At 38.5% G+C, this 25,146-nt stretch overlaps 1 protein-coding gene and 1 long non-coding RNA gene across 4 annotated transcripts; one reads left to right on the forward strand and one right to left on the reverse strand.

The window, feature by feature from the left end:
- Window positions 1-5,204: 5,204 nt before the first annotated feature.
- Window positions 5,205-24,733, reverse strand: LOC132913835 (guanine nucleotide-binding protein G(I)/G(S)/G(T) subunit beta-1). Of its 3 annotated transcripts, none has more exons than XM_060972453.1 (7): window positions 24,226-24,733; window positions 12,790-13,286; window positions 10,677-10,822; window positions 10,293-10,586; window positions 9,799-10,000; window positions 9,413-9,629; window positions 5,205-9,097 (listed from the first exon to the last, which is right to left on the reverse strand). In XM_060972453.1, exons 2-7 carry the CDS (start codon window positions 12,844-12,846, stop codon window positions 8,991-8,993), a joined length of 1,023 nt encoding a protein of 340 aa, XP_060828436.1. In that variant the 5' UTR covers window positions 12,847-13,286; window positions 24,226-24,733; the 3' UTR covers window positions 5,205-8,990. The 3 variants fall into 3 exon arrangements, with proteins under 3 accessions (XP_060828436.1, XP_060828439.1, XP_060828438.1); XM_060972456.1 differs by lacking the exon at window positions 24,226-24,733 and adding an exon at window positions 23,777-23,923; XM_060972455.1 differs by lacking the exon at window positions 24,226-24,733 and adding an exon at window positions 14,622-15,206.
- Window positions 15,338-16,894, forward strand: LOC132913847 (uncharacterized). Its single transcript, XR_009659470.1, has 2 exons — window positions 15,338-15,423; window positions 15,504-16,894. It is a non-coding gene; the product is annotated as an uncharacterized LOC132913847 (long non-coding RNA).
- Window positions 24,734-25,146: the final 413 nt, after the last annotated feature.

Below are 25,146 nucleotides of genomic sequence, written 5' to 3' on the forward strand. Positions count from 1 at the left end.
TCTTCGTACCGTGTTTTCTTTTTTCGCTTTCACACACGCACGCATTCGGTTGCTCCCTAATTGTAAGTTATTTTCTGAACTATACCGAGTGCCGAGGAAGTGGTTTTCGACGACCAGAGACCTGAAACAGAGATTTTACTTGAGAAAAAAAAAAGACAAATCTATTTGAATATCGACGAATATCGATTAAATAGAGATCGTAAAGATACAGATCAAATTTTATTTTATTTCTCTTTTGGGATCATCGAACGACTCTTCCTGGCCACGTCGTGTATACGTCTCTTTGGGTTTATTTTTGCTTACTATCGCATTGTTATAGTGTAGGTTGTTGTTATTCCTGCTGCAGCTTAATTCATTATTTTAATGCATGACAGCCCTTACACGTTTACGTTACACGGCTTACGTTACATTACAGAAAGAGAGTACCTTAACGTCTATACTTGTTTTTTTTTGTTTAGTATTAAAGAGTTTCCTCGGGTTATTATTGAAAAAAGTTTTCGAGAAGCTCGCCGCTCTGAACTCCCTTTCTCTTCCCTTGAGAATTTTTCTATCCTCGTTTTTGCGATTCAGAAGCTTGATAACGGCGACTTCGTGAGAGAAAATGGGCGATCCACTTTTGTTTTTCCTTTCTCTATGCTGGATATATTTAAAATCGAACAGCGCGATCGAATGAAAACGTAAATTGCGACGGACTCATCGCGTGGTCCGCCGAGAACCCGACAGATACCACGAATTTGCAATCGCGTCGTGAAGAAACGAAGAACTCGTAACAAAAATCACCCTTGTCTGCATACATTATTTTTCAATAAATTCTAGCATTTGAATTTCTGTTCAATACATCTGAATTTTCTTCAATAAAATTTGTAAATAAAATTTGTCGTAGATGTATCCGTAATTATTTCATAGAGGAATCGTGTTTGTTTAAAACATGAATTTATGGGACAATAATAGAAGCTATTTTTACAACTATTAAATTTATGAAATTAATTTGAACTTTCCTTGTGTACAATTAGTATGGTTGTTCTCTAGAACCAATTTTTTAGTTTTCAGTTTCATTTTTCATGATACCATTTCCACAATGTTGTAACTATTAAAATGTATCGTTACATACGAAACTTCAAGAAGGGTAGCTTTTGCTACGAGCTTTCGAATCGAGTTTCGATAAAGGAACAGCTGGCGAACAAATTTCGAACTCCTCTCGTTCGAACGCTTATCAGTCTTCTTTGTATTCTAGTCCGAGAAAAATAACGTCGAACCCGTTGATTCTTCGCGTATTCTTGATCCCTAATTTCAGACGAGTCTTCTTCGCGTGTCACTCCGTTTTCCATAATGTAAATATATAGTAGGTAGATTCGATATAGTGATATTTGAGATTAATTTGTACCATCGTTTGTAATACAACGATGAGTGAGATAAATTAAAAACGCGTTATAATAGTTGCTCTTTCCAAGCTGTCTAAGATACGTCGCGTAAGTATGAAAGCACCACAATTTTCATTTTTCGTATGTTGTGTTATAATATCTTTATACCTTAACGCGATAAGGAGCCAAGCACGACACGTTTGAAATCGTATTAAGGAACAATTTATCCTTTTGTTTTAACTGATTCAAGATGAATAGAGGAGAATTGTAAACTGACCAATTTCATAACCACAGTATATCGCTTCTAACTACTATAATTTAAACGGTTTGTACACTGTTCCAAGTGTAACGATCTTCCTCGCGACTCTCGTGAATGCTACTCGTCTTTACACTACAATCGTTACTTTTGTTTTCTCTTTAAAGAGGATTGTCATCGTGCGTTGGTGTCTTTGCGTCACTGCATGCGAAACGTTCAACGAAATGTTGCAGAAATAACGTTATCAAAATATAAATGCTCCGCGAAGATATGTAAGATGAACCGTTGCGTCGTTATTGATCATAAAACGCTAAGTATATTTGTAATCGTAAATCAAACGATGATTTAAGATATTTTGTACCGAAGATTAAGCCATTAAGAAATTCGACGATAATATTTGACGAAAGGTTTCAAAGTAGCACGAAAAGAAATTTTTTAATCATGCTAACGCTACTGATGGGCAAAATATTTGTTCATGACGATGATAGCGAATCGTATAAATTACACGTAATAATAGAGAATCGAAGAGTCTACGGTAAGAAGGCAGTTTTACTTTCCTGTAATTCCGAATAAACCAACAAAAATCGCTTGAAAATGATTTGTAACGAAATTTAGCAAACTACAAAGCAAATTATTTACTTTTATTCAAGCAGCCCTAACTTGTTCTATTTTCCTTTCTTCAACTGCCTTCTTTTCGTTGCAAACGTTTCATTTGTTATCAGCAATATAATAACATTTGACAGAATGGATCGGCGTGATTGCAAATTCGATCGGCTATAGCAGAAAAAGGAAAATTACGCCGTGCTACGTGTACGACTCGCGACGTGCCGAAGTAGATAAAAATCGTCAGATTCTCGAAAGGACATTTGTCTCAAATGTTACGGAGAATCGGTAAAGAAAATCCGTCTCCAAGACGAATTTCATACGAAGCTTGTAAAATATTGTCAAGAGGAAGAGAAATCTGAAGAATCCCGATAAAACTGATGGCATCTCATTGTGCGAAGCAACCAATTTGTACATGGAAAAAATAAAGAAAAATAAAATAGTAAAAATCGTCGCACATTGACATATGTACGAAATATATATGTATATATATATGCGAGTGTCTAAAGCTTGTAATAAATTAAGAAAGTAAATTCGAAATGATCGAATTTTTTTTGTGCTTTCTATCTGTGTGTGTTTCAGCTATTTCTTTGGCCCTGTTCTTTCGTAATTCTCGTATATTCGTGAGCCCATGGTAAAATCTCGCATTGGAAACCGAAGTGAAAATGCGTAGTCGCTTGTTCTCCCGCGAGGGTCTCGAACGAAATTGTCATACAAAGTGTACTCGTCGTAGAATGTCTACAAAAGAGATACGAGAACAATTATTATGAAAAACGTTATCTTGTAAACAGTGTTAAAATCTTAAGATAAACAATGTAAGACTATTCGCAACAGTATCAATAGAAATGGATCTGACTAATAGGATGCGTAATGCTTGTTTCTTGGCCCGCCGATGGTTTTTATTTCTTTTTTTTTCTTTTTTCATCCGTCTCGTCTTCAAATTTAATATTCTTCATCTCGCGTGGCTCAGGAGAGAATCTCGCGGGCCGAGACTCTCGGATGAAGTAATAGAAAAAATCGATTCGGAGTTTGATATTAAATTTGACGACGATCCCATTTCGTCCAACCGTGTCCAGAGGGAAAAAGAATGAAACGAATCTTCGCTCAACGAGCACGCTAATTATCTCATAACTAATTCAAGGCGAAAATTCCAAAGCTTTTTCCCCTCTGCGACGGTCGGGGAATCACTTTTGCGACGCGCTACAATGAATTATAACAATCGATCGTTCATCGTGGGAGTGGCGTTTCTCGCTGGTGCACGTTCCTTGAGAAATTTCGCGATCGATTTCTCGAACACACTATGTACAGATCATCGAATGAATAGAATGCAACGTGAACATATGTGTACATGTGTATATTTAGTGTGTAGGTGTGTATATGCCAGCGGTATGCGTTTTGTATATTTGATGGATTGTAGAGATGTTTCGCTACGTTTTGCGTGTACACGCGGCATGGGAGGAGAAGAACGAAAAAAGAACGCAAAAGAGGAATCTTAACAGGAGTCTTTGATGACTTCAGTCTCGCATAGAAATCACGCCAGGTTCGCTCTCGATGTCGAATGCGGTTTTTGGTCGATTTGCGATTGTGATGTCTCTTTGGATTCTTACGCACAATTCTCTTTTCTCTATATTGAAAAAACTTCGAGGCGGTATACAGATACAGCTATGGCGATAGCTACGTGTACGAGAAACATTCATCAGGCAATATTCGTTAACTGCAGTTTCTGAATAAACACACTACGTCGCACGTTTTTTATTATTTTTTTTTTTCTTCTAAACTTGATTAGCTACTTAATGGATAGCGCGAATGCCTCCGGAATGTTCGACTTTCAAAGAACCGTTTCAAGGACAACCATCTTCCACCCACGAACTTTTCATCTGATACCGATTCTTGTCACACTCTGATACATGGATCTTTTGAGTTGCATCCATCCTCAAAAACACACAGATTTTTCCTATGAAAATCCTCTTCGTACAGCGAAGGTTCTTCCGTAGTCTCTTCATTCGCCTCTACTTCTTCTTACATCTATGAAAACGATTCTTTCTTATGACGTATCGTATTGATGACGATGACGATTGACAGGGGCACCCACGAGGCTCGAAACGCGTTACAACAAGAACAAGGATCTCTCTGTCGAGTCCACGAAAAATCTACCTTAGTCGTTTTTTCTTTGTTGGGTGAAGAACAAGGTTTATTTTCCCCTACGTTCTTAAAGACGATAAAAACGCGGGGAACGCCGACTTCGTGCCTCGTGAAAACGTCGTTCACGAAGGATGATTACTCAAATGAGAGCTAGTCTAGCCGTCGATAATAATTTATTATTATTTTATTGTTGTTATTATCGTTATATAAAAAGTGATGAGAGAAATCCTTGTAACTATCTATCATTTAACAACGAAGACATCCTTCCTCTTAGTTATCTTTTTGTAAGTTTCTGGATGAATGTATATACCTTCCTTTTTGAATATATTTCCGGTTTTTTTCATTCACCTCTTGGCAAACTCACTTCCGTTTTCCATCAGTTGTCGCCACTTTTCCTTCCGCGTTCTTTGGCTGTGTTCTGGCGTTTCGTTCACTTAAAACAGCGTATCACGCGTTATTTAAGTGTTCTTTTGTACATAATATACACGCACTATATATTATATTTATATATATATCGTACTTCATATTCGTTCGTAATTCGAAAGAGGCAGTATTGCTAATGGCTTCTTATCGTCCATCGTAAAAGGATTTACTAAAATGAGTTCCACTAGTTTTTCCACCTCTTCCTTTTCCTTCGTTTCTCATCGTGTGTTTCGCCGCTTTTTCACGTTGAAATAGGACCCAAAAGTATTCGCCGGAGACTCTCATCGATCGTAACGAACGAGAAATTAAAAGTAAAGAAAATAGGCGAGAAACGTCGAATGAGAAAAATTATTTACGAGAGGTCAGGATGATGGCGAACAAAAAGAAAACGAGCGGTAAAAAATAACCAAAACGCCACGTTTCATTTTTTCCAAGTACTTTTATTCACCTTATTATGACTTCAGAAAAAAAATCTATTCCTTCACTTGTTTTCTCATGCTGTTGTTCCTGATGTCACAATCGATCCGATATATTATCACGGTTCCCCTATGCATTCGATTAACTAAACGATTCAAAACCAGCACTCGCATCCTTGTCCACGGACAAGGAGAACTACCAACGGGAATAGTAAAGAAAAGAACAAAATGAATAACAAACTGCTCCATTTACACAAACTTCTGCGTTTTCTTTCATATTTTTTCCTTTTTTTTAATTGGTTTACTCTTGCGTTTGTCGTTACTATGACTAGAGACTTAATAAATCGTTAATTTTGTATGACTATTCGATAGTATATATATATTATATATATAGTATAGTATATATATAATATAATATATATTATATATATTTTTTTTGTATTCGTACAAAGAATAAGAAACCATATTGCTTCAGTGGCTCGAGGCTTCGAAATACAAAAACGAGAAGCCTTCTCGGGGAGGCCACGAAATTACGAAATACAAAAAGCACAGATCTTGTGTTTCCATTTTTTTTTTTTTTTTTTTCGTTTTATAACGTTTTTTCCTTTTAAATATTTAAGTACCCTTCTTCCTTCATTTTGAACACCGTTGCAATGCTCTACGCAGACAACTAAGGTCTCTGTTCTTTTCAAAAGAAGAAAATATCTGTTTTTGTTTTGAAATTTAAAATGTCAAAACTATCATAAAAACCGAAGGAAGAAGGCCTTCGTTTCGTATTGGCGCGGAGAAAAGATTTTTTATGTTATATCTTGTTATTTTTTGCCTAATTGGTCGCTAGAAGATATGGAGGCGTGTGACATAAGCGCGATTAGTCGAAAAGAGTGATATCAAAAAACTGATTCTAAATGTTATCGTTCAGGAAAAGTATTTCTCATTTATCTGCTTGTAACGCAATGGTAGAACAACGTCTTTAGAAACTCCTTAAAAACCTCTGATAGTTCCTTTAACAGTTTTTTTTCTTCCTTTTTTTTTAAATCAGATTACATACTTGTTCTGTTAGGAAAACAATTGGTGGTTTTCGCGTTCCGGAAGCCACGCTTCCCTTACTGACTCACTCAGCCATTTTTCTTTAACAGTTGATGATCTCAACAGGAACCAACAGTGGTTAAAATATATTCAAAGCAATTTACATTAAACCACTAAGATCGCAATAAGTCGTAAATGTTGTATAACGTCCTTGCTGATCACCAGAATATTAAATGCAAATAAGAATGCAATAAAATATAGGAAAAAAACAATGTTATATGGAAATAATGAACCCGATTAAAAACAAATGGATGTGACAGCGTGGTCACCGGAAAGCGATTGGACCGTAATCCTGCGGTACTGAACAAGTAGATTCATCGTTATCTTCTTAGATACTTATATATTAAATATTAATAATTATAAATTACAATCATTATTAATATTAATATTAAACATTATCATTAATATTATTACTTTAAATGCATACACAGTTTAAACACCTAGTTTCTTCGACAAAAACAGGACAGAGAATAGATGACAATGGAAGGAACACAACAGGTGACAGCGATTAAAAAAAAAGATAGGAGAGGAGACGATGGAGGGAAGAAAGTCGAAGAATAATAATTAAAAACACAATCGTACAAAGTGGTTGATGGAAACGATAAAAATCTTATCAGAAGAAACCGAAGAAGAGAAAAAACGAAAAGGACGGCGAGGGTGAGAGAGAGAGAAAGAGAGTTTGGTTTTGCGGTCCGTAGTTTCGATCCGTGATTCTTTGGGTCCTATTTCAAAGGAACTTCTAGGACGACTGTTTCGTCGGAGAATACATGTTTTCCTTGCACTTTCGAGGATTCTTCGGTTCTGGACCGACATAATAGAGAAAGGTGTAGGGTTCTGCTTTGATGAGAGTTAGAAGGAACTCTTCTCGGTCTCGCTGTTTTCTAACTGGAGAAACAGAGGATAGGCTATAAACTAAACGATTACACGTTACATTTAAATATTCTTTCTCTTCATACTTCATGCTGGTCCCTCGCGAGCGAGCATTAAATCCGCGGCGAGGCAAAGTACATTTTATTTTGTTCATTTTATTATCTCGCGTTGTCGATCGTTTTTTCGTTCAGCAGCATACCCTTTCATACACGACGAATCAGATTTCGATGAAAGGTAAGCTGAAGAAACAACATAGAAATTACCGTAGAATTTTTAATCAGATTTTTATGCAGATTCTTGTTTTGATTCGCAACGGGCCGCGCCTTCGAGACCTTTCACTCATTCTTACTTCTGAACTCGTTCACTCTCTAACAATCTCCGTAACTCGAACATTCACTCAGTTTTTCAAACAAAAAATGAAAAAAAGAAAAAGACACAAGAACGTATATAAGATGGTCTCCATATAAGGTCTATACAAAATAAATAAGGATAAATCTATAAAAATTACAGATATTAATGCAAACTCGGCGATTATAGTCACAAGAAACGATGCAATCTTCGCGAATCATTTTTTTTCCCATTTTCTTTAACTAGCCATCCCTTTTAAGGATAGGAAATCCACGACAAAGGAGAATTGAAATTTGAAACGTAAAAAGAAAGAGGAGAAAACGGAAGAAAGAGAGAAAACATGATCAGAGATAGTGACTTATATGTCGAGGCTCGTGGATGACCCACTATGTACTTAATAGCAGATGCCTTTTGTTTGCGGTACTTCGCGTTTTGTGTGCAAATGTATGTATGTAGTTTTCTATGTACGTATTAATACACGTGCGTACGGTGTGCGTGTAGGTTGAATGCAATATGCGAGATTATCGTAATCTTGGTTGCTCGTCGACATACGTATATATATAATATATATATGTATATATAGTTTTGATGATCATGTTTGCTTTTGTGTCGTGCACGAGCGACCATACTTTTTTTTTTTTTCGTTCTTTTCACATCATGTTCTCGCCTGGTACGACTTGCTTCGTGCGTGTCGAAAAGAAATGTAAAATCAACCGCCGGAGCAGCCATGTCGGCGCTTCATCGGCAGTGAACGCTCGGAACCACTTTTTTTTTCTTTTTTTCTTATTCATAATAAAACGCTTCCAACAACGTAGACCTCTGGACGAGGGATCTTGTCTCGGAAATCGATTCTTGTTTCAACCTTTGAATTTGGGAAGATCTTCGAGGAGACGCTATCAAGATATATAATCAACAGCACGTTCTCTTCGAAGGTTCGTCAAGTACTCCTTGAGAAAGGGGAGGAGAAAAAGGAAGTAACGCGCACGACATCGGAGAGATATGGCTGTCAGCCTTGGTGCTCCTCTCCGCTCTGTCGTTCTTCCTTTCGCCACGCTTCTTTCTCAATCATCATCATCATCATCATCATCATCATCATCATTCGTACGTTAAAGTATATCGAATAAACGGTATACTCATATACTAGAAGCGCTGATATTCACGAGTGATTTTATCCCCGACCTTGCCACGTCGCCAGGTTAAATCGACGACGCGTCTCCGGTAGTCCTTTTTACCACCACAACCCAAAACGTTCTTAAATTCGCTGCCGCTACTGCCGCTATTGCCGTGGGTCTTTCTACTGCTGTTGTCTAGCGGATGTCCAAACTTTCTAATCAACGTCAATTCCGGTGAACTTGGAGAGTAATTCTCCTCCGTTGAGGACACAGACACGCCGACTTCGGTGGCCAAGTGGTGATATTTAATGCTTATACTGTATGCTGATTTGCAGTTGGTTCTGTTGAGAAACGTCTTGGGATGAACCCCAAGTTAGTTCCAAATACGCAAAAACGAGTCCCATGAACCCGTCCCGACGGCCATACCATCTTCCGTAACACCAAGGCAAGAGACGCGATTATCATGACCAGCGAGAATTCCTGTAAAATAAAAATAGAATGTCTCAAAACGTCCCATTTCTATAGATTCGATTCTTCTATGTAACATATGCTTACAACAATGCTTTTTGATCTGCATTTGAAAGAGAAAAGGATTTTGGTCGAATAATTTGATATTATAAAATTACTAAATCTATTGTGAGTTTGCGCTACACGATATAAAATAATTTTAATTAGTGACATTTCGCCAATCAAAATAGGAACAACTAAAAAAGAATTAAATTAGAGAGAAGGGCTTAATATAAAATTTCTCTTCTCTTCTGAAGGCAATCTTGACAATCTATAATGAGCACGTACCAGCTCGTTCCGCTTTCATAGAATCCCAAACATTGCAGTTGAAATCGTCGTAACCGGCTAGTAATAATCTACCGCTCTTGCTGAACGCTACACTGGTGATACCACAGATAATATTGTCGTGACTATACATCGCCAGTTCTTGATCTGCCCTAATGTCGAAAAGTCTGCACGTTGCGTCATCTGAACCCGTCGCGAAGGCGTATCCATTCGGGAAGAACTGAATATAATGAAATAATTCACATTAAGGACTATAGATCTTTTAAAATTTTCCTTTATAACAAAACTAGTTTTTCTAATAGAAACTTCCAGCAGTTTCACAACACTACAAGTAAGATAAATAAGATAAGATATAATTAGCTAGAAAATTTAGTAGATTAAGTTCTTACCGTAACAGCATTTATGTCGCTCTCATGACCCGGGAAAGTTTGCTTACAAGTTCCTTCACGAATGTCCCACAATTTTGCACTGGCATCACACGCACCAGATACGAATGTGCGCGTGTCTGGAGCCAAGGATAAGGACATTACATCGCCCGTGTGACCAATAAAGGAGGTACACTGTTGACCAGTTTCTATGTCCCACAGGGCACTAATTTAAAAACAACATAACATTGCGACGCAGTCGAAACATTTTTCTAGATTATATAATTACCATTCAGAAGGAAGAAACCAAAAACTAGAAAGGAGGGGATGGATAGGATAGGATATATTTTTATTGCAAGTTCATAATTCTCTTTATGATTTCGTTCTCAGGATATCTTCCTAAATAGAAGAAAGTAACACATTTTAATTCACGTGTGGTAGTATATTGTTATGCAGGTGATGCGAGTTAGGAACAGATTAATGGAATATCATAGAAAATAAAAATAAATGTTTCTTACCAAGTCATATCACCAGAACTAGTGACAATTTGACTGTCGTCATAAAATCGACAACAGGACAAATACCCAGTGTGACCTGGGAGTTCTCTGCTAACTCTTACATTGCCTTCCCTAGTTTTAAGACTATAGATGGAACAAATGTTATCCAGCCCACCGCAGGCCACGAAACTACCTGATGGTGCGTACGCACAGGTCATTACCCACGAAGAGCGTAAAGGGATCGCGTGAACTTTGTTCGTGGTGTAGCTATCCCACACGATTAGTTTTCCATCCTGCGACGCTGATACTAAGTTTCTGTCAATCAAATGGAACGACTATAGTTTCTCTTTCATATTTAATTACCAGAAAAATTGATTGAAAATCGTTGTTCATACAGAATTATACCTCGAATCACTTCCCCAGTGCATCGCATAAATCTTGGCTAAGTGACCGCGAAGTGTGCGTCTTGTGCGCATCTGTATCCGGCCGATAGGCTCCATGCCCGACGTGGCCTGAACCAACGTCGTATCGCATGCTGCTTTCCTAGCATCCTGAAAAACAAATATAAATAATACATGAAACTTAATATAGCTATTATTTTACATACAACTTAATGAAATAAAGTTTATACTTAAAACGCAGTTTTGAATGAACACAAATTAAAAATATCACGTGAAAATATTTCGTTTTGACTGTATTGAAAGATCAGAAGTCACAATCGGATGCGCCAAAAGGCTAATTTATGGCGTTCTATAAATTACATGTATTCCATAAACAAAATCGTTAATTCTTAAATAAATTTTAGAGTTCTAAACTCTCGAAACTGGTCTTCCCAAAAGACGACAATGCATTTAACGACGGAAGACTAGACCGTATTCACAGCTCGGTTTAAGCATCCTAATTAACATTGTTTCGCGCTGACATAAGAAAATGACTATATGCAGCGTTCTCAGTACTCGAAGCTCACATCGAATTACTCTCGACTGTTCAATTAAGGGTCGACGAATAGCGAGAGGGTAGTCGCGATGTGTATAAATTATTGAAATACTGTTACGAGGGTATTTAAGAACGTACAGTCTATTTATTACGGGCGCTCGCCTGGCGATGCGTGTAATTTCACGCACGCACCGGAGAAGGGTGAAAGAGAGAAACAGGTGGCGAGAAGGAACAAGATAGAACGTGAGTAAGCGGGTAAGAGGAAAAGAGAGAAAGGCAGATCGAGTAAGAGAGAGAAGGAACGGTGGCGTATTGATCAGAGTGAAGCGACGGTTATGCCGCGCCCTACCACCACCACACGCTACACTACTACCACCTCTGACAATGAGTTTCACGTTTCCACCACCATACAAGTGGAGAATCCACCGATTGCCATCGACGAGTATTTTTCAAACGGCAACAACTTTTAACTCAAGCCGATTCTTACACCGTGATGTAGGACGATCGATCACTCGAAGCACTGGAAAATTATTTGTCTTTAAGAACAGATTTTTAAAGTTAGATTGGGGATGAAATTCTGAATGTAAATTAGTGATATGAATGGGAAGTTTAGATTTCCTGTGGTTTATTTTGAGGTAACTATCTTCTAATAGTGTTTTTATACTTTACGATGATATTCAATATTGATCCTGAAAAATTGGCAAACATTAATAATTGTTCTTAGCCCAAAAATGCAGATATGGAACTAAATAAATTGTAGAAAGGAAAGGAACAAGACACGGAAGTATTGTTTTAATAAACAATTGTGATTTTGTTTCAATCCCCTAGGGTCGAATGCAACAAAACCTAAAAAATTACTGGCTCGTTAGGGGAGAATAGGGGCCGATTGTTTAATGCCAAGTGCACTTCGAGCCGAGAGACGCCCTAGACTTTTTTCTATTAAGACAATACACCGCTGTTGCATGTAGAACTGTTGCTTTGTCCTCGACGTTTTAAAGATTGCCGGCAAACAAGGAGAACGTACAAAGTGCTACATGAATTTCAACTACGAACTACCCAATAGTAATCTAACTAGACTATTGGTGAATCAACGGAGATCCATAATTGTGTAAAACGTTAAGTATTCCAGTTAAACGAAGGCTACCGCCCAATACTATCGGTAAGTCACTATCTCTTACGGTTTTCAGATAATTCATTGACAGGAAACGGTCGAGATATGAAATTCCATACCAAATACGTGCGCTTAGTTAACATCATCAAACGAACCATCTGTGGCCAGCAATACGAATTACATTCGTTATAATCATTTTATAGCAGCTACCTAAATCTACAATTGTTCTCTCTAAGTACTTCGTTTTACAGAATACCTACTACTATTCTACAGAGTAACAAGTAATTCACCCACGTTGAAAACTGTAATTACTGGTGAATTACTTAGACAATTAACATTCCCTTTTGTTCCAGAAATTGACTTCACTTTCCACAATTATCTAGAAGAAATCTTTTTACACGACTTTACATTACACGTGAATGAAGCTAATTGTCGATGTTCAATGAAATACAGAATAACAAATGGACTTACTCGAATGGCATTTTTCAGCTTGTCAGCCTCCTGACGAAGTGTTTCAACTTCACTCATGATGCCTGTCTAATGATGCGATAAACGTGATTACCCGTTAAGGGTGGAAAAGGGTGTTTCTCGAGGAGGAGGTGGAACACCCCCGACGAACGAGATTCCTAAAATATGATTCTTTAGGAACGGATTAATCCTATTTTGTGCGCCTTCTCGCTCGAAGGTGGTTAGGGCCCAGTGTCACGCCGCCGACGTTTCTTTCGATGACCGATGAATATCGTCAAGTATACCACCACCAAGAACGGGAAGGGTAGAAAGAAGAACTAGAAGACGATCGAATTTTCTCCTTAAGGGGGCTGCACCAGCCTTTTTCAGGCCTTCTCTCTGATCTGTTGCTGTCGCGGCTTCCGTTTCCGCCGCTACCACCAGAACCAGAGCCAGACCACCGCTGACTCTCCCGCCCCACGCGCCAGCTTCGACACCTCCTAGCGAGATCGTTGCCACCCCTGAAATCAGAATCACACAAATTATTAGTAATAACCCTCTCCCAAGTTATTTCTTTCTTTTAGACTCAAGAACTTGACAGTAAGGATTTTTATAAATTTAATGAATTGAAGAATATATTGTATCATGTTTATTGCATGGTCTGCATAATGGTAGTTTCAAAATGAATTGCTCAACATATGGAATGGTTCATTTTTTGCAGAATTATATGGATAGAAAGTCTTACAAAATTTAGCTTTAAATGACAGGATATAATATAATCATAGTTGAATACAAGATGTACTTTAAGTATATGAGAAATAGAAGATGGAATATACTTTAACTTGAGAATACATTTCAATAAACAGATTCTTCTATTAATTTTTACATTTCACCACCAGAAAGGTTATGATATAGTATAATGGTTATTATATTTTTATTATTCTATTTTTAGTCAACCTGCCACATTCGTTGGCAGATTCGTGTCACGGTCAACATGTTTCTTTGTTTGTGCATTAATGGAGCGTCATTAATCTTCCATTGTTGGATGAAAAAGTACAGTGTTCTCAATATCAGCGAGAATCAACTCTTATTTTTCTAACTTCGATAGAAATTCCCACATCTCTTTTAACACTAGAAGAAAAAAAGTAAAAAATAAAAAAAAATAGTTCGTGTAAAGTGTACGCGAGAACAGTGCTTTAGCGTGCTATTTATAGCTAAACGAACCGATTACGTTCGAAGTAAAGTAACCTACGAACTTCTGGTAAATCTGTTTAATAATTCAAACTTCTCCCACGATGAGACCACCCTTAATACTCTAAACATATTTTCTCCAATTTTTCATCAACTTGTACTATACAACACTGTTCATTCAGTCTCACCCCCAGTCTCGCCAGTAACTTAATATTTTAAGCTACATTGAAATTTCGTGGCAACGAGCGTCCTTCACCTCCAAAAGGTCTCACAACCCGGGGAACCCGAGGGTTGTCGATCCAACGCAAGGTGTTCTCATTTTCCGGAACTGATGGAATCGTTCGGCGCATGATCAAACAGTACGAAACGGAATATAATACTACACGACTTTCGAAAAAGAAAGAAAGAAAAAAAAAAAAAGAAAAAAAAAAGAAAAAAAAAAGAAACCGAGTCTTATAAGAAAAAATAAAAAACCCTTTCATCCTCTAACAAATTTTTTCAAAATATAACACCATATTCCGATAAATCGTGGAAACGATTCCATTAAAATTTCCTATTACAACCAATTCCTTCGAACGAATCTACTTTCAACTTTTAAATATTCACCAAATTCCTATAACATACGCGAAATTGGAGGAAAGAAACGCAGAAGGGCCACGACTTACCCGCTCCGTCCACCTTCCACTCCTGTCAGAGCGTCATGAATCTCGAGCAAACATAACCTCTCTGCGTGGAAGATTCGTGCAGAGGGCAAAGGGTGGTCTCTCTGAACCCGTGGTCTACCGCCAGATTGCGCCGTCGACGGAACGCCAGGAACTGTTAGGAGCCCAGCGTCCGAGTGAAAACCGGAAGAAAAAGCACTTTTCCTAGTGAGAACCGGGCACACGCACGCACACGCACGAGAACCGGTCAAATGCGCGCATTGGTGGTGCTGGTTCTCTTTTCATGCCACGTTCACAGAACCGTGGTAGCGACGAATCGATGAACAGCCGTGGCTCGCCCCACTGTAGTCTGTCTCTTTCTTTCGTAAGCTTTCACCCTCTCCTTTTCTCCCTTCAACCTCTCCCTCTTCGTTATGTACGCTAGGTAAAGAGTACACACGCGAACGCTGTGTGTCTTGCCGAATGATTTCAGAGAGAAGAAATGAAACGATACTCGAGACTCTAACGAATAAAAGCTGAAGGAGTTAAGATACGAGGTAAACTGGACACAACCTTCGACACTGTTTCGAACCACACCCAGGGAGGACGTGGTTTCAAGAGAAGACCGCCTGGGCGGATGAAATGAGCAGAGGGAAGGGATAAGCGACGCTGGCGCCACGGCGCCCGCGTACCGGCTGACTACCGGCGTCGCCATGACGCCATTGTCGACCGTGTGACAGGTTGCCGTTGGCGGTAGCATGCTCGGAGGATCGTGTTAATCGCTGTTCAACACGATCCTCGACTTGATATAATCGATTCAAACAGGGTGAGATTGGCGAACTGATTTTCTTGGGAAATATATACAGAATCGACGTTGCTAAATATTTGGTCATCTTGGTCTTCCAGGTAACCCTGGAACTATTTTAAGAAATACGCGTTCACCAGTATATACATATTCAGGAAGTCATATAAGTCTGCTATCAGAGGATTCGCTGAATCGTAAGAAATCGTAAAGAAATTTCTTATTTATTTTGATTCCTCTATGATGCTGGTATTACAGAATTGTTGAGACTTAGAAAATAATTTACAGTAGAGAGATCTTCGAAGATTTATAAGGGAAGCACCTTCGTATATAGATAGTTAAAAATTAGATAGCAGGCAATTTGATGTGTTGTCTTGAATTCGAAGCGTCATCGGCGATGCACGGCAAGTGCTACAAAATTCCATTAATCTTCAAGAGGCTGATATTACGCGTCGACTACTATCTACAAACCATACAACAACGTCTAAATAACTTATGTGAAACCAGAACACGTCTATGCAATTACAACGTTGCAACTGCGCTATGTGTACATAGCTATACGAGAGCCATTTTAATAATCTCCATGCAACTAGAACAAATATCGTGAGAATGTATAATTAATAACCCAGAATGCGTCTCGATTAAGTAAGTGTAGAAAAATCTCAAGTCCATCGATGTTCGACCTACATTCTGCTTAATCTGCCTTATCAAGGAAGAGGAGGCAGCCAACATTTTCCTCTATACTCTATCTATAGTATTCGCGCGAATCGTCTGGCTTTGTCATTCTCCAGGCATTCAACTGGATGGAGGGGAGGGCTGGTAGACCTATCTAACAGAAGACTCTTCTATCATCGGGATCCCCAGGCCTTCCTACACGCGTTCCCGGATGCGCGAATGGGAGCAACAGTTGAACCACGCGGGTCAACGTCCAATACGATCTCTCCTTTTCTCTCTCTAACTCTCCCTCTTTTCTCTTCCCATCTGCTTTCGTCTCCGGCTGTACACAACAGCGTGGCTGCCAAGTACCTCACACCAAGTGTGTACTTCGAACGAAGTCCCTGGCACGGCCCAACGGTCTTTAGAAAACGGCGAGAAAGAATGGCAGAAGCCACGAAAGGTCTAGGCGGGCGTGCAACGTGTGTCGACGATCGCCGTTGGAACGCTTGTTGGAATTGCACCTGCCAAGACTTCGTTCCAACGAGTGCTCGTACACGCTTTGTTTCTAGCATAACCGTTCTGTGTTTGCTTATTCGTCGTGCTTCCACGTCCAAAATCATTTCTGCCAGCAAATTTCCACATAGACCAAATGTTTGTTTCATATAATACATTTGTTGTTCTCACTTATTCCTGCGAGAATGAAATACAGGATGGTTCTCTAACTAGAGGCCTCGAAAGAAGAAGTCGTTGATCGAACATTTGTTGCGACATCAAAGATGATACATATTGTCTGCGCCGTGTATGTGTGATCGATAGACTGCGGATTTTTATACATTTATGGGAGATTTAGAAGTGTACAAACGCACAGAATGTACATAAAATTTACAAAATCTAATTACCTATTATACTATTTGGTAAGTAAAACAGATCTCTGCTTAGATTCTATTCTTTTACTTGCCTTTATAAAAATGAGAATTTGTATAAATATTCCCAATCTAGTGACTGAAATAATTTGAAATTATTTTTGTTTTATATTTTGACTTTCAGTTCTCATATATGCACACTGCGCACATACAGTGATTAGGTCAATGGTGGCTCCTCTTTTTGCGACCTCTAGAGAAAGAAACACTGTATAAATTGTTAAGTATTTTGGAGAAGGTTGTAGAAGCGTGGAGAGTTTCGAATGGTTTTCTGTTACCATGGGGCTCGGCAAGTGAAGCGACAAATACTTGAGGGTGCCATAAATTAGGCCCTTCCCGGTACTGCGGCGTACAGCAGAGGGTCGACTCTGTTTTGCGGTCACACAAAAAACGGGCATCCTTTGTAGAACCGCCGATTCTGACGAACATACAAAGTACAGTGTAGTATAACATACTGCATTTAATTAGATGTACTATTTCGTTTATATTACGTTGCAAATATTAAAATATTAAATTCTAACATATTTATTCATCCCGTTTTCTTCATTTGCAAATAACGACAAAAAGAGGACGAATTTGTCATTTGGAAAAATTCATTGCAGATATACGGTTTACAGATGGATATAAATTATATAACAACAAATTAATTCATTTAATTTTTATCCATTCTCCATACATGTTAACCCATGAACATGAAACTTTTTCTAATAAAAGACATAAATAATCAAATAAGATGAAAAGAATAAATAATCAAAAGAATCACTCATAAAAAGAATAAACCAATATTGTTGCAGTATCTATTCTTGTTGCAGCATCTTGAATTTATTGATAGAAACTGATCGTTATAGCATTCATTCTAGCATACTCCATTATAGATGTGTTTCCTACCACAACATTTAATAATTTTTTACGTATGTAAGAATTTTTCATTGTATATTAAATCCTATGCGATATTTACTGCATCAAGAGAAAGAGTATTCTCTTCGTGAAGGAAAGTATTAAAAGAAAGTCTCTCTGTTGCGTAATTGAGAAATTGCAAGGAATGGTACAGTTACGTGTGAAATGTTACGATGAAACAGATACTAAGGATATTAATTACAAACTATTCTTAGATAAAGAGGCTTCGTTACCGCGGAACTGGCTGCGTCTACGGAATGATATTGTGGTATTACAGCTGATGACTGTAATTCACATCAGCACGACCTACTTTTCGACCGCGTAGAACCGGGGAGGATCAGCTTGCAGCCAGGCAGAAGTGGCTGGCTTTTAGTCACGTTAATAAACTTCTTATCAATTCACCAACGAGATCAGAAAAACAAAAGGCTGCGAATCCCTTCGAGCTCTCGCGAACCTACCTATTACAAGAATAATTCGTTCCAACAAAATCACACCGATTTCTGCCGCGTAGTGTATACTATCAAAACGCGAGAAGTGAACAGAGAATTACTTTTCACGCGAGTCCTCAATTTTTGGCACGGCATCTCAGAATAGTACGTGCATAAAGAACACGTTGGTTTAAAATAAACCGTGACGCAAGCCGATCGATCTATCAATCAATCTGCAAACGGTATCGCAAAGAGAAACACTTGTTCGTTTTCTTTCGCCTAGCTTTTCCCCTTAAAAACTTCCAACAGACGCGTACTATAATCGAACGTAATTATTAAAACATTCGATTCTTACCCATCGACTATTGTTTAAAAGCATTCAACGAGCCATTGTTACGAGCATGCGTTTAGTAAAGCTCGACTATCAAGGAGGTAGTATCCTCGCTCTTATCACCAATTATTATACAGGAAAGAATGGAAGAAGCGTTCGATTATCTACGGTTTACGAACAGTTCAGAACTACTTTAATATATCTAAATCTTGACTACGAGAATCACTTCTATGCACACATGCTGTTTTCCCAACTTTGTCGATCCCACCGTCGCATGAGAAGTGTAAAACGTGGATTGACTTTAATAAAAGAAATCACCCTTGAAACCAGCAGTCGTTCGTCCCCAGTACACCCAACCCCACAAAGACGAAGAAGGGATACCTGATGGAGGGGTTACGTGGTTCGATCGATGCCTTCTCTTAGGGAAAACATCGTCCCAAATTTATATGTGTGCGTAGATCTCTCTGTGTGTAGCGAGAAAGTCTGTAAGAGATCGAGTGGATCGAGAATCCCTGCGGCTGAAACTCGACCACGGAACAACCAGCTATCCTAAATTCGTATATTTCTCGTAAGTTATAGGCTATAGAGACGACTAAACATTAGCATTGTAGAGAAGAGAGGAGAACATAGAAGGCCGACGAAACTCGAACGAGATGAAATGGGACGGAAGATACGTTGCGGACAAGCTACGGCAGGTGAATGACGTCAGAAGGCGTTCCGTGACGTCAGAAAGTAACCTGAATATGGGATTCCTCGACTCAGAATTTTTCACTCGCTTCTAATCTTGATCTTTACTCTGGTTTAATGAAATTTTTCGTCAATTTGTTGTAGAGCTTGTGCGTGTTTGACTTTCTTAGCAATACTGGTATATGTGTGTATCTTCAGTTTTCTTTTAATTCAAACATGAGCCTAAAAAATATAAAGAGCGTCAATTATCTGTTTTTCTTATAGAAACCGATTCATTTCTGACGAAGTTGAATTGTATATTACTTAAGGATTAGTAGTTTATAAATTACTGAAATACAATCTAAGTAAACTAATAATATTTCAGAAATATGAGTCATAATATCCATGTTTATATCGAATACTTTCATGAATAATTAAACTTAACACGCAATGGTTATTTACATGCATACATTATAAAAGAAAGAAAAAAAGAAATAATTATCTCTTATCTAGTATTAATTGACTTGTTATTGAAACAGTTGTATACATATTATTCTTGGGAATTTAATGGTTGATTTATACATACACTTAAAATTACAATAATTCTGGGTCAATATTGGATCTAAGTCCTGATAAACTGATAACATTTAAAAAAGACGAAGGTACTTCTTTTGTGCTGAAATGAAAGACAGAACTTTCGACGATGCAAACGGTATCACAGAAATGTATATAAATACGTGTTAAGAAATTAAGCCGCAAACAGATCGTTTCGCTATTTTTACGAATCACAGTGACGTCAGAAGAAGAAGGGAGAGTAAAGCGGGCATTTGAATGTTTGGATTATCCAAGAATCCAGAAGGCTTGTGGACCAGTTCAAAGGAAACTGGACTGTTGTAAAGACAGCTACGTTTGCTTGTCCACCCTAATCTGGTTATTATCACTTAAAACCCATCTATCTCGAAAAAAACTATTCGAGTCTTATTCAAACCCTAATCTCACCTTTTACGAACCCTCCGACTAATTTACAGTAATGTGACCACGTTAATGATCCGTTACAGACATTCTTAAAAAAGAAAGTTCTTTAGAGAAATTTAACGATCGTCGAATTCCTGAAACTAACGAACTCTAGCCGGAGCTTTTAAAATCAGCAACCCTTCCTCTGCTCGTTTTCCACTGACCCTCGTCCACTGAGCGAACAGATGAAGGAACAATTCATGGCGGACGAGGGGAACGCGTAACAGGACGTGACCCCGCAACGAACTCAGGTCGGAGGGGGTTGGAGGGTGCCAGGAAAGAAGGGAATTTGCTGGTAGTGTACGTCATTGGCATTACTTTCGCATTGACTAAGTACTCGGCGACCTACTAACCATCCTGTGAAACGTGATCGTCATTAACCCCTTTGCCTCTATGAACGAGATATCTTACGTGCTTGTTTTTCAATATTTGTGACTGAATGCGGTTTCATATGAAAGAGATATATAATAGAATTTTTCTGTCAACATCATAACTTATTCTATGTCAATACCGTTAACCCTTCTACACTCATGAACGAGATATCTCCACTTGGTTTATAATATTTACAAATGGATATTGCCTTATGTAATAGAATAATGATAGAAATTTTTTAACAACTTTTCTACACTTGCCGTCAAAGAAATACTTTCACGCTATATAAAATTCTCTCTGAAGTATAATTGATGCAAGCGATACAGTGAAGTCGTGAGTTAAAACGTTAAACGGAATGAATTAAAACATTAAATCTTATACGTAAAAACACGTTAAACTTCAAGGAGCAAAAGTGGCTTAACAGTGATATGTAACATTTCTGAATATTAAGCGAAACAGTGGATTACAGTGTAAAGTGTAATGTTCTTATCTCTACCGCATTGATAAACTAATATTTATTAATTGAAACAGACCTAACCAATGTTCTATCTCACTTACTTTTAAAATGTAATGGAACAGATACATAAGTAACAAACATTCTTTAAGAGATAGATGACTGCAATTTTTCCTTCATCAACTTATTTCTAGAACCTGTTTTCCATATTGCAAGTTATACAGTCTTTTTTTTAAATGCGCTGCATACAAAGAAACAATAGATTGTGAATTAACAAGTATGCCTATTCTAAACGAAAATCTCGAGTTCTTTTTCTCCTATTATATCAACTTTAACGTCTCGACGATTTTATGACCTCGCTGTGTCTCTTCCACCAACTGTATTGCTAACCAACAAGCAAGCCACAGACCTGCTAGGTAGCATTACTGACGAGTCCATTAGCAGATCCTGGATGAAACGCACTCTCCCTTCCTTCCTTTCCTATCCCTCTCCCTCTTTCCTTCCTATTCCAACAGCGTCACCGAAATTGTTTTCAAGTGAATAACATATATTACATCTATATAGTATCATTAACCTTTACATTCATTTCTGTTAATGAAAAAAACACGTAAGATATCTGGATAAATGAGCGAAAGAATTAGTAACTATTGTAAAAGATACACGCAGTATCAATAATATGTATTTGCTGTATTATCTCGCTAAGGATTTTGGCTGACGCGCACGTTACGATAAGCGTTATTTTCCCCGTGTTCTAGATTGTTTGCCGTGCATTAACTTCGTGCGTAAAATGAAAATAAAATCCTTCGGAAAATTACAACGATTAAATTTGTCAGACACGTTTCCTTGGAACGAAGCGTCACGCGTAGCTTATTGATCGTGATACAGTAATCGACGTCGATCGTAAATGTTTACATTTCTACGATTTCCGTGGTTATCTACCGGCTTAGTGAATCACTTGAACGTACATAATTTCTTTCTGATAGAGAGTGCAAGAGACCGATAAAAGATATGATCGACGTCGTATCTTGCAACTGGAACGCTGTCAATTGAACCGAAGACACCACTTGTCTTCGAGACCCGCGACGACTTTATATTTCGAACCAATTAAAGACGATTAAGATAGCTCTGGTGCAGCAATTGGTCGGCCAATCGCGACGCAGTCTCCGTCTTTGCTCTGGCTTGCGCGTCTCCTCTTTTTTTTTTTTTTTTCTCTTACTTCGTTAATATATGAGTCAACGCTAGGTTCAATCCAAAGCTTGTGCAGGGAAAATCAACAGTTTCCCTTCGAGTCTTCTGTCGCTCCCTCGTTTCTCTTTTTCTCGCTTGAGAAATTACTCAGGCAATTAGACTCTGTTCTTTGTTCAAAGAGACAGACAACGTTAATTCGACCGATAAACTGATACCAGTCGACAGAAAGACACCAAACGAATTATCGCCTCGCTTTAGAAACAGAAGCAATTAGAAGAACGTCGCGAGGAATTCACGCGTTCGAAATTCCTGGCCTGGTATCGCTCCGTTTCCATACGGGGCGTTATAGCAAAAGGGTAGCACGAAATTATTGGACAATAATTCAAGGTCTTCGATACGTCCAGCGGATTGCATTTCCTTTGTCGTTCGTTTCTCTTACGTGACTCATTGCTCGAATGGAAATAACGTAATCTCTCTCTGAAAAGTATGGTAAGAAAAATAATAAAAAAGGAAAAAAAGAAACGTTAAAGAAGAGAATGAGGAACGCGACGATAACGAAGATATATTGCGTGTGATTCTGTTCGTTCGAGTCGCTTTTAAGATCGATCACCTTGAAAACGACTGGTAACGTAAATATCGCTTTCACGATTCTTAGAAACGCGACATGCTTCAAGGTTAGTCTCGAATTAAAAACAGGTGCCTGTAATTTCATTATCACTGGTTGTGTAGTAGTTATTGTTCAAGATGTACGTAAATTGTAAATGTAATAATTGCACGTTCGAAACTAAATATAAATTCAGAAGAATCATCCGGACGTCTAATGTTCAACCTCGAGCAATAATTAGAAAACGCACTGGATGATGAAAGTGTCATATTTTTGGAGAACACGTGTAGTCGACGAATAAAGACGGCGTCGTGTTATTTTTACCTCGTGGATTCACGTTTTTGCAAAAGTAACGCGTTCTAGATATACACTAAAGTAAATTATGTTTGTTTTCGTGAAAAACTCGTGCTCGAATGTTACGCAATATTCGGTTTACTGCTATTGTTATATCAAAAGATAACGCAAATACGCTTGCTTCGTAGTTAAATAAGTGTCAACAATGGCGTTTTACACTGACTAAATTTCGCGCCATCTTACCAATATTTCCTACACTGAATAGTAGATAATTATTTTATTATTTCCCATACCAAATCAAATTACCGATAAAAATACACAAACAGTTCACGAGTAATTATCATGTTTTTATAACAAAAAATTCATAAAATAAAGAAATATTCTATGATAATACAATAGTTTAAATGTAAAAACTAGTTTCATAACAAATACGACACATGCATTAATAGATAACGAAATACTGACGCTTGTACCGTGTGAATTAATGATTATTGATCCCCTATGTAAATTTGTGGTAATCTCAGATATCGTTAGTCAAGCAAAAGTTCTTACAGCAGTAATTTAGCTTGCGTAATCGTAGGCTGCTCGATGTTCAAGCTTTCGTTCTCGTTATACTTCTACGCCGTTGAAAATTCTCGAACGAGGAAAAAGCTTCGACTTAAGCAGGAAGAATCTCATTACAGCGGGAGCCGGCATTGACTCAGATGTCGAGAAGTCGTTAAATCAGGATTTACCGAAATTCCTCGCCAGTCAGCCAATGATATTTCCACTAACATCGAGATATCAGACGACCGAGCAGACGAGAGGAACGTAGTGAATGTTAAAATAACCGCGATGACGGAACAGGAAAATTTGACAGTGTAGCCTAGGCGGTCGCCATGTTGGCTATTCCGATCGAGCCGAAGGGCCACAATCAGGGCTGCATCGTTAGGATGCCATTATCGCTGCATAGAAATTGTAAAATTACAAACTATTACGAAAAAGAATGTTCGTTATTATACCTGGAGCTCCCTAACGGAGCCTACGGTTGCCTAAATTCCCGGCTCGATATATCGGCCTCTCGTATCCACGAACAGCTCCTCTCGCTCTCTCCCTCCTGCTGCGGCGGGCCTTCTTCCTAGCTTCGGCTTCTCACATCGATGACTATGCACTTTCCTTTTCACACCTCTCTGTCTCGAACCACGTCGAGAAACAGAGCGAACGCACTCTTAAGGCGATGAAGCCTCAACGACCGAGACGAGTCTGTGTTTCACTACGATTTACTGTCTCGCGACACAACCGCGACCGCCACTGCGTTTTAAGGTTAACCGTCACTGCTTGAACTCGAAGAACGGAACAGGCCACAGCGTGTACCGCGATTTATTATGACTAGGCGAATGATACGACGTTCAGAGAGTTATTTTCATGAATAAAAACTGTACGAAGCGAGCGGAGCTGCTGTTCCTGCTACTGCTGCTTCAGGGCTCTGGCGGGTGGCAGGGCGGGGCTCCGTGCTTCGACTCTCGTAGACCCCGTATACCTCGAAGTCGCCGGTCCGCGAAAATACCCGAACGTCACGAGCGACCTCTTCGGCCGTTCCCGCGCACCGCCATTTTCGAACGTGGAATACGACGATCGAGTATGTTTGGCGCCATCGACACGAAGTCACGTAAATTAAAGGAAATTGTAAGGAAAAAGAGTTTGGATCAATTTATTTGACAGATAGAAATTGTGGAAAATTATCATGTTATGGGAAGTGTGTTTTTTTGGATCGGTATAACGATTGATATGAAAATTTGGATGGAGAGATTATTGGAGGAAGGCGTTCGGTTGGGTGAGTTATGGCGTCCCTTAGATTTAAAAACAACAAACGTCGTTTGATTCCGTCATTTGATTTTGCGATTAATTATTAGAACTTTGATTCGAATAAATAAGCATTTTGT

Source organism: Bombus pascuorum, chromosome 13 (genome assembly GCF_905332965.1).
Source record: "Bombus pascuorum chromosome 13, iyBomPasc1.1, whole genome shotgun sequence".
In the NCBI taxonomy this organism is placed as follows: Eukaryota; Metazoa; Arthropoda; class Insecta; order Hymenoptera; family Apidae; genus Bombus; species Bombus pascuorum.

Coding starts and splice junctions, on each gene's coding strand:
- LOC132913835 (XM_060972453.1), bottom strand. CDS start 12,846: ATGAGTGAAGTTGAAACACTTCGTCAGGAGGCTGACAAGCTGAAAAAT. Junction 10,587..10,676: donor CACTGGGGAAGTGATTCGAG/GTATAATTCTGT, acceptor TTTGATTGACAG/AAACTTAGTATCAGCGTCGC. Junction 9,630..9,798: donor GCGACATAAATGCTGTTACG/GTAAGAACTTAA, acceptor CATTATATTCAG/TTCTTCCCGAATGGATACGC.